A 10590-nucleotide genomic window follows, 5' to 3' on the forward strand; every position below is an offset into this window, starting at 1 on the left:
GGAAGCCCAGACAAACCATAAGAAAAACCCCCCCAAAAAAAAAAAAAAAAAAAAAGGAAAAAGAAAAACAGAAAACACAGAGAGAGTAAAAGTATCAGAGAAATAATTCACAAAAATGCCCCAGGATTAAGGACATGTGTTTACAGATTAAGAGGGCTCACTAAATCTCCAGCACAACAGATGAAGACAGACCCATGCCAAATCCATTACCATGAACAGGGGATTAAGAAGAATCTAAAGGCTTCCAGAGGAGGAGAAAGAAAACTATTAAATAAAACTGGTCACAGTGTGTACAAATGATCAAGAATCAGATTGGATTTCATCTTCTCCAAAATCTCACTGAAGCTAAAAGGTGATAAAACAATGTGTTGAAAATTGTAGGGAATGGGACCAGCAGATGGTATAATGCTTGCATCGCTGAACTCCCACACAGTCTACTGTAACTGAGTCCCGGACCCGGTGGCTTGAAACACACCGGGTGTGTGTGCCCCAGATTCCAAGAGGAGAATGCAGGAGAAAGGAATGCGGCATGGCCATCCTCCTTGGAAGGAGATTACTCATTTTCTGTTTCCCTGTCTTTCTCTGTCTCTCCAAAGAGTACACATGCCCTATAAAGACAAACAAACAAGAAACAAATGATTTCTTGTCTAAAATCTTAAACCCAGCTAACCTATCCTTTAGTCTTTGGAATATGCAAGATCTCAGTTTGCCTTACCCCATCTACACTGAGCCTGGACAGTTCTTTTCTTTAAACAATTCTAATAGTTCTTCACTCACTCATTCATTCACACTGAGCCTGGGCAGTTCTTTTCTTTAAACAACAATAATAGTTCTTCACTCACTCATTCATTCACATGTTAACTAAGCAGCTACTGCATGCCAGGCACTGGTCAGTCCACTGGAGACACAATGATGACAGTGTAGACAAGAACACAGTGTAGGATCTATGGAGTGTGTGGGTCCTCAAGAACTTAGTGCCCACGTAACACAACTGGAAGGCCCCTTTCTACATTTGGTGCATGTATCTGATCCATCCCTCCCAATCTCGCCTTCATAAACCTCATCTTGTCCCACAAAGGGCAACTGCTGGCCTGGCCTCCGCAGCCAGACAGCGAGCTCAGTGTGGATTCGACTGGGTGACTTAACAGCACGAGACAGCAACGTTCACAAACGGAGTCGCAAACTGGGCCTACACACCCCTTCACAAGCCCCAGTCCCCGCTTCACAGAGGAATATTCAGTGAGCGCACAGTATTCTTCCCCAGTTTACATTTTCCTCCATTGTTTTTTTTTTGGATTCCACCATCAATGTTTTACCAGAAGTACCAGGTAAAGCCAAAATAATTGAAATGTAGCCATGAATTAATACCGAAACTAACTAAATGGCTTACCTTGCCCTATACGCAAACTCGTGGTTGTCATTTTCTACTAGGATTTAGAACATCTCAAGTGAACACTTCTAAGTGATTATAGAGAGCTGACTACGTACAGTTGCCCCTTGAACAATGAAGGGGTTAGAGGTGGCGTCCCCCTACACAGTCCAAAATATGCATGTCACTTCTGACTTCTCTAAAACTTAACTACTAATAGCTTATTACTGGCTGGAAGCCTTATCGATAACATAGATGATCTATTAACACAAACACTATACATCACGTATGTTACATACTGCATTCTTACAACAAAATAAGCTAGAGAAAAGAAATAGTTGCTGAGAAAATCATTAGGGAGAGAAAATTCATTTACGGTGTTTAATGAAAAAAATCCACGTATAAATGGACCCATGGACTTCAGGCCTGTGTTGTTCAAGGGTCAACTGTAATTTTGTGTTAAAACAGTGAGCCCAAGAGGAATGGACTGTATTAACACAGCCCTCGTCATCGAGTGTAACACTGTCCCATTCTTAGGTTGTCCAGGGACATGAACATTACCACAACAAAAATACTCTTCAGTGAGTCAACTACTGGGGAAAGCAGGTCTGTGAAACACCCTCCACTGGTCTGCACCACTGTCACCCCAACTCAATGTCTTCACTGTACTAATTACTGACATAATTAATCAAGTGCACACAGCAAAGTAAGGGGCTGCATTTCCCCAAATCAGCAACCTTGGAAAAGCCATGACAAGAGTCGGGTCAACTCACAACTGAATGTGAGAGAACCATCATGAACAGCAGATAAGACAGAGACTTTGATGAACTGTGTTAAACACCAAAGATGCAAAAGAAGTCCTGAGGACAACTGGTCTCCCTTCCAATAAACCTGCAAGAATGAGCTGCCTTGGGACTAGCAGTTAGCGTAATGGCTATGTCACTGGACTCCCATGTAGTCAACCATGGTTTGAGTCCCAGACCCAGTGGCTCAAAACCACACAGGCTGCATGTGCATGTGTGCCCAAGACCCCAAGAGGAGAACGGAGGAGAAGGAATTGTGGCGTGGCCATCCCCCCAGGGGGTGATTTCTCGCTTTCTATCTCTCTTTCTTTCTGGTGAGCACATGCGCCCTATAGCAAAAACCTCTCAAAAAATAATAATAATAATAATGAGTTGCCTTGGCGTGTGCTGCAGAAGTCAAGCCCAACATGGAGAAAGCTGTATTACACATGCACATGATTTTGTCCAAAAAAAAAAAAATTAAGACAACCCCCACTTTAATTCATTTGATATTTGATCTAAGAATTGGAATCTAATTGTAATTACAGCCAAATTCCTATTACATGTAAGATAAGATAAACATATTTTTGTAATTTGTAATGTCATTTTTTAAGAATTATTTTATTTAACTTTATCTATCTATCTATCTGGTTATTTAAATTTGACTAGAGAGGGTCAGAGAGAGAAAGAAAGTGAGAAAGTAAGCCGCCAGGTCCGGGGCTCAAACCATGGTCAGCCATGTGGGAGTCCAACACCCTTAACCACCATGCCACCTGCTGACCTTGTAAATTAATTTTTCAAACCTAGTCAAACATTTTTGTCCCCTGACCTCCATTTCCTATTATTTTCTACAATGTAACTTTTTTTTTTTTTGGAGAGGTTTTTGCTATAGGGCGCGTGTGCTCGCCAGACAGACAGAGACAGACAGAGAGACAGAAAGCAAAAAATCACCCCCCAGGGGGGATGGCCATACCACAATCCCTTCTCCATTCTCCTCTCGGGATCTTGGGCACGTACGCACACGTGCCCGGCGTGAGTTTTAAGCCACCGGGTCCGGGACGCGAACCGCGGTCGACTACATGGGAGTCCAGTGACATAGCCATTATGCTAACTGCTGGTCCCTACAATGTAACTTCTGGTTCCTATTTTTTATTTTTATTTTAGATTTTTGCCAGTGGGCACATGCACTTGTCAGAGAGAGACAGACACACACAGAGAAGCAAAGTGAGATATCACCCCCAGGGGGATGGCCATCTGCCTACTTCACCACTCTCCTCTTGGGATTTTGGGCGCTCATACACCTAAGTCGCTGGGTCCAAGACTTGAACTGCGGAGCGAGCCATGTGAGATCCAGATCCCTAACCACAATGACACCTGCTGGTCCCACTTTGTTTGCTGTTTTAAGTAATCTTTTTCTGGAACCAGTTTTCTTCAGACAGTCAAAACCTACTTCCTTTGAGCTCAGTGCATTGTAAAATGTTAATGGTGGAAATCTCTGGGTATGTTCTCCTTTGTATAAACATGTTCAACTTTTTCTAGCATAAGTACATGATATTAAAGAGCTAGCCAGCAGTGCTTTCCCATTATCGCCATCTCCCTTCTCCTTTGCAGACAGAACTTTTGCACTCTAGGGGTTCAGACAAAATGTGTCTAGTGGGACCTCCCCAGCTCCAGAAACAAATCAGGAAGGGACCAAACCAGCCATGAACAGGCCCGTCCTTTATGTCAGTGATTGGTTTAGGGGTTGACATGTGACCAAGTTCTTCCCTGATTTTAAAGAGAAAGAGAGAGAGAGAGAGAGGAAAAGAACCTAATCATCCACTTCCTTCACACTTTTGAGATATATATATATATATATATATATTTTTTTTTTTTTAAGAGGTTTTTGCTATAGGGCATGTGCGCTCACCACAAAGAGAAAGACAGAGAGACAGAAAGCAAGAAATCACTCCCCAGGGAGGATGACCACACCACAATCCCTTCTCCTCCTGGGATCTTGGGCACGCATGCACACATGCCCGGCATGAGTTTAAGCCACCAGGTCTGGGACTCGAACTGCGGTGGACTACATGGGAGTCCAGCGACATAGCCATTATGCCAACTGTTGGTCCCACTTTTGATGTTATTGAATAACATGGAGTTATGGCTGTCATCTTGTGACCATAAGGCAGAATCCAAAAAAATTCCTAAGAAGCATGACTTTGGGAGGCTAAATTAAGTAACCCTGAAATCATCAGCTTCCAGACTTCCTATTATATGAGGTAATAAACTTTTTTGAGAGAGAGAGATTTTTGTTATAGGGCACATAGGCTTGCTGGAGAGACAGAAAGTACGAAATCAACCCCCAGGGGAGATGGCCACACCACAGTCCCTTCTCCTTCTCCTACATTCTCCTCTTGGGATTTTGGGCACACACACACACGCATACCCAGCATGTTTCAAGTTGCCAGGTCCAGGACTTGAACCACAGATGGCCACGAGGGAGTTCAACAATGTAACAATTATGCCATCTGCTGGTCCCCATAATAAACATTTTTAAGCCACTTAGTTGTTATGTTACTTGCAACCGAAAGCATTCCATGTTATATGAACATCATACCTTTATAATGTTCAATTTCCCAAAGAGGTGTGTGAACCACTTTTTGAATGCTCTTCCATCAAGAGAGACCACTAAGAGCAGATGGAGATAGATACACACACACACACACACTTTTTTAAAAATGCAAAGACATACCCTAACCCTAGGAACCATCACTCTCTAACCCTGCACCTCTATGTGGGTCCTTGTAAGGCTCCACCTGCTGGTTTGGGAGGTAATGGCAGCCCCATGTCTGGTCCGATCAGCTCAGATCAGTCTGGGTTGACCCTTGCCAGTAATCTGGGGCACTTCTCTCTGAGCCCCCCTCCCTGGGTGGTGGAGGGGTAGGTGTCTCTTGAACACACCCGGATTTCTTTCCTCAGGAGTTTTCAGAACCAGAGCTCCTGTCAGTTCCCAATGCTCAGCCCTGTGTCCCCATGTGTCTGCTGCCCTTTTAAGGTAGCGGGTCCTCCCCTGGCCTGGTGCACCAGTTCATAGCCACTGCTCAGTCCCCGTATTTGCCTTGGGGGTGGCTATTCCAGGGGATCCAAAGCACTATCTGAATAGAAGCTGAGAAGCAGCCCCACAGCAACTTGTACTTTTCGAGCTTTGCCAGCCAGGGACGGCGGGCAGGACTAGGTATTCATTCCAACATGCATGAGAAAAGACACATAAACCGGCTTATCCTGGTTCTGATTACATGCATGAGCTGATAATAACAGCAGCTTCCACTTGCTGAGTGTTCCCAAGTATCAGGCACTGTCCTAAGCACCGTAGAAGCAATAGCTCATTCAATCCTCTCATCAGCCCTACGAGGACAGTCACATTTCTCGCGGTCTCCTTTACAGATGAAGGAACAGGCACAGAGAGGTCAAGTAGTCTGCCCAAGGTCACATAGCCAGTGAGGGGCAGGGCAGAGATTTGAACACTGGCAGCTCTGTTCTAGAATTCATGCTTTTAACTTAGAGGAGTCTTCAAAAAAAAAAAATCCATTGAAACTCTATATTATGAACAAGTCATGCATGGATTTCAAAATTTTTGCACCAAAATAGATTTATACTTTAATGCCATTTTTTCTGCACGCTTTCCTGAAGTGCCCTCGTAGAACGTACTGCTGGTTTCTGCTTAGTCTGAAGTATTTGGGGGGAGGGCTGTTTATTTTCAAAATTAAGTAACTACTATAAGGATATTACTTGTATAAAATTCAAGGACAGGCAAAACTAACTGGTAGTAACAGCAGTCAGAAGAGTAGGGCTGTCTCCATGGTACAGGAGTAACACGGTGATCAGGAGAAGCTGGATTCATACAGATCATGGGTTCTATTCCCTGCCCAACCTGTACATGCCAGGCATGCACACCTATGGTCCTGGGTGGGGGACTGTGGCATGAGCCTTATGAGGATGCTAACCTTCCTCTCCCCACGTCCTAGTCAAGAAAAAAAATGGGGAGGAGACTTAAGAAAAAGTCTTGGGGCCAGCAGGTGGTACGATGGTTAAGGCACTGGACTCCCACGTGGCCAACCTCAGTTTGAGTCCCATGTGCCCTATAGCAAGTTTTAAGTCTCTCATGTGCCCTATAGCAAGTTTTAAAGTAATGATAATAATAGTGTAAAGTAATGATAATAATAATAAATAAAAATGAAGCTATTCTTTCAAAAAAAAAAACCTTAAATTTAAAAAAAAAGTCAGGATAACAGTTACTTCTACAGGGATGCTGGAGAGGTATTACTAGAAAGAGGCAGGAAAGAACTTTCTGGAAATATTTCACATCTTGATCTGAGTGGTGCTGTTACTATTCTAGACATATGTAAAAATTAACTCGAAGTAGGACACTTTAAATTTAGGACACTTCACACACGCCACTGTACGCACCTGCTGTTTAATCACAACAGAGAGTTTGCCAGTTACAGCAATAATAACAATACGTAGGCAGGAAGGCCGCATACAAAATCTTCAGTTTGGAAAAGCCAGAATTCGCGATCTTTGTAACAAAGATACTAAAGAGGGATGCTATTACCCCCTTCTACAGATGAGGAAACTGAGGGCGCTCAGGGGAGGACATCTGCCCACGATTCCGGGGAAGTGAGGGCCAGGGGTGCAAACCCGCGTCCCACTGGCTCATCCCTAGGGCTGTTATCACCCCCTCCCATCCAGGTGATGAGCCTTCCACCATTTTCCAGACAGCTGGCCTGGCGAGGCCCTGGGGCAGCCAGGGGGATGGAGGGCTGGAGGGCTGCAGGGCTGGCACCAGAGCCAGAGCGAGTCCATGCCCGTATTTGCCCAAGCCGCCCGCCCTACCTCACCCTCCCGGCTGCGGACAGATGCTCAGGGCGCTTTTCCCTTTTTCAGTCACAGCACTGCTGTCCCCCAGCGCCGCCTGCCAAACTCCACATTCCTGGCAAGAGTCGCAGCAGGCAGGGCAGGAGGGGCCCCCAGCCCTCGGTGGGCTCTCTGTGCCCAGCCCAGGCCTACTCACCTTGCAGCATGCTCCGGTAGGCTGTGTCGGCGATGGCGTAGATGTGAGGCGGCATCTCGTGCCTCTTCTTGCCCTTGTACATGTCGACGATCTTCTCCGAGTAGATGGGCAGGTACTTGTAGGGGTTCACCACCACGCAGAAGAGGCCAGAGTACGTCTGCAGACAGAGAAGTCATGCTCACTTCCAGACCCACTGCAGGGCGGGGAGATCAGACAGGTGCACGGACATTCCCATTGCAGAGATGGGCAAACTGAGGCTCGGAGTCACAGCGGAAGCCCCTCAGCACTAGGGATTTCCAGGTATGTGGGAAAACAAGCAAGGCCACTTACATTATAGTTTCCAAGCATGGTGGTTTTAACTGCTCTGAATTTGAACTCAGTCCCACTCCTTCTAGCTGTCACTTCCCCTCCTTGAACCCCACAGGCTCAAGCAGCTGCCATTCACTTAACATTGAGTCCGACTCAGAGACCTCCTTATGGAAACTTCTAACTACGCTGGAACTGGGATACTATGACTTCCCCACCACCCACTTATAGGAGAGGAAACAGGCCTGGTGAGGTTGTCCCCCACTTCTACTCAGAGTCCCCTGGAAAAGCCACCCTAAGGCAAACACAGGGACTGGAAAGTTAATATGAACAGGTGCACCAGGCCAGGGGAGGACAATGGGGCTAGAAAACTCCCACCCCCTCTACACGGGAAGGGGAACTGGGATCTAGAATTCACAGCTGTTTCTCCTGCAGCTTCGCCAAGTGCATTCTCATTTGTAAAATGGGGACAACTATCCTCAAGAATGAACAAACCATGACACTTGCTACATGGTGGATGAGCCTCAAGAACGTGCAGGTGTGTGAAGGAAGCCAGACACAAAAAGGCCACATGTCAGGTGACTCTGTTTACATGAAATGTCCAGAGGCAAATTCAGACAGAAAAACAGATTCGTGGTTGCCAAGGGCTGGAGGAAAGGCGGAGTGGGGAGGGACTGCTTACGGGTACGGGCTTCCTTTTGTGGTCACACAATGTCCTGGACTGTGTGGTGGCGAGAGCTCCCCACAATTGTAAATACTAAAAGCCACTCAGATGGAGTCTTTAAAATGTCTAAAGTGGTCATTTTTACGTTACATGTACTTTGCCAGAATTTTAAAAAATGGGGGGTTGGGACCAATGAACGGCATAGTGGTTGTGTCGCCAGACTTCCACGTGGTTGATCACCGTTCAGGTCCGGGACCTGGCTTCTTGAAACTCATGCCAGTGATGCGTGCATGCATGCCCAAAATCCTGGGAGAAGAATGAAGAGATTGTGGCGTGGCCATCTCCCCAGGTGGGGGCGAGGGGGCAGGCAGTGACTTCTCGCTTTCTGTCTCTGGTGAGTGCATGCACCCTATAGCAAAAAAAAATCTCATTAAAAAAAGGGGGGGATTAGCTCCATAGCCTAGTGGTTAAAGGAGCCAGGTCCCACATGGCCAGCTTCTCAGTTCAAGTCCCAGTCCTGGTTTGAGAATCACATCAGGCATGTGTGCCTGCATGCTCAAGATCCTGATGGAGAAGAGAATGAGGTGTGGTCACACCCACTAGGGGGTGCCTTCTCCTTCTCGGGCACTGGTGAGCACACACACCATCTAGCAATTAAAGTAAGGTGGCGTCCTGCCCTACCAGGTGAAAGGATAGGAAAAGAATCAGAATGGAAAATGGGGAGTGAAGGTGCACAGCAAGCCCAGGGTGAGGGTGAGGCGTGACCCTTGTCACCACCGTCCTCACTGTGCATCACACTCTCCCATGGGCGCAGGTCACAGGCCAGGAGACGGGCTCCCATCGACCTGGGGACCGGCTCTCCCCAAATTGTAAGGAGATGCCTTCCTTTCAAATTCTTTTTGGCTCCATAGCCACAAACAGGGTCTTGTGCCCAGAGACGTGACCAAGCAAGAGCAGAGACTCCACGTGTGATTACAATAGGGCCAGTCAGAAACAGAGCGGTTAAGTGACTTACCCAACCTCACCGAGAAAACCCCGGCAGCACCAGGCCCAGGCCAGCCCACTCCCAGGTGAGCACAGTCCATCAGGCTAGCAACCTGTGCCTGCCCTTCAGAAAGAGACAACTGCTCCTTCAGTCCTCCACCGAGTGTCCTGGACACCATGCCAGCAGCACACACAGAAATGTGGCGTCTCTGCCCTCGAGGGGCTTTCTGTCAAGAGCTAGGGTTGACTCGAGATTGGGATAGACCTCCCAGGGCTCTCTGCTAAAGAGCGAGGGCAAACGATGGCCAGAGGCGCAGGGGAGGCACGATCTTCTTCCAAAGCACATGATCACTGGGATGAGGAGGGAACGATTGCCCGGATGCTCACTACTCCTCCATAAAGGGCCAGAATGGGTCAGTACGAGGCTTGTCGAAACACCCAGCAGCCACTACGGAGCACCGCTATATCCCAGGTCTGGGCCAGAGCCTGAGATGGAAACAGGAGGCACGGCATGGAAAGCCAACATACCAGCAGGGGGTCCTGGACGTAAGGCCAAGGGCCCAGACCCACGTCAGATGTGGTCAGGGAAATCCCTGCACCGAGTCTTCCAGGACAAGGGGGCTAAACCAGCTCAGGGGGTGGGAAAGACACACAAGGCCGGGCAGGGCAGGAGAACAGGACACGGGGTGCCTGGGGTGAGCGGCGAGCATGGGCATGGCTGGGGTGTAAAGGGGAGAAGCAATGCTGAGCGGATGAGGCCCCTGCCTGCAGAGCGGGCAGGGCCAGACCCACATCAGCCTGCATGGGTGGCCCTCCTCCCCTATCCCATCACCAAGGGCCCGAGGGTAGGGAGCCCCTCTTTCTCCTCTTCAGTCAGCACAGACCTCGCATCCAGGTGGTGCAAACTTAATGCACGCTCAGTAAGCAGCTGGAGGAAATTAATGATAAAGCAGCTGCCTTCATCTGTGACCTTGGAGCCTCCCGCTGTGCACAGTGGGTTGCTACAGAGACTGGAGGGGCCTCTTGCTGCGCAGTGGGTGTTACATAGACTGGGGGGCCTCTTGCTGCACACAGTGGGTGTTACATAGACTGGGGGGGGCTCTTGCTGCGCACAGTGGGTGTTACATAGACTGGGGGGCCTCTTGCTGCGCAAGGTGGGTGTTACAGAGACTGGAGGGGCCTCTTGCTGTGCACAGTGGGTGCTACAGAGACTGGAGGAGCCTCTTGCTGTGCAGTGGGTGTTACATAGACTGGAGGGGCCTCTTGCTGCGCACAGTGGGTGTTACATAGAGTGGGGGGCCTCTTGCTGCGCACAGTGGGTGTTACAGAGACTGGAGGGACCTCTTGCTGTGTACAGTGGGTGTTACATAGACTGGGGGTGCCTCTTGCTGCGCACAGTGGGTGTTACATAGACGGGGGGGGGCGCTTGCTG

General features: G+C 48.1%; 1 protein-coding gene across 1 annotated transcript in view; it reads right to left on the bottom strand.

Annotated features, from left to right (window-relative positions):
• Positions 1 to 10590, bottom strand: part of MYH11 (myosin heavy chain 11) — a 124934-nt gene that overhangs the window by 89398 nt on the left and 24946 nt on the right. Inside the window, exon 3 of the mRNA XM_006146566.3 lies at positions 7205 to 7361. Coding sequence (XP_006146628.1) covers positions 7205 to 7361 — 157 coding nt within the window. The remainder of the gene's footprint in view (positions 1 to 7204; positions 7362 to 10590) is intronic.

This window comes from Tupaia chinensis, unplaced genomic scaffold (genome assembly GCF_000334495.1).
Source record: "Tupaia chinensis unplaced genomic scaffold, TupChi_1.0 Scaffold000182_1, whole genome shotgun sequence".
Lineage (NCBI taxonomy): Eukaryota > Metazoa > Chordata > Mammalia > Scandentia > Tupaiidae > Tupaia > Tupaia belangeri.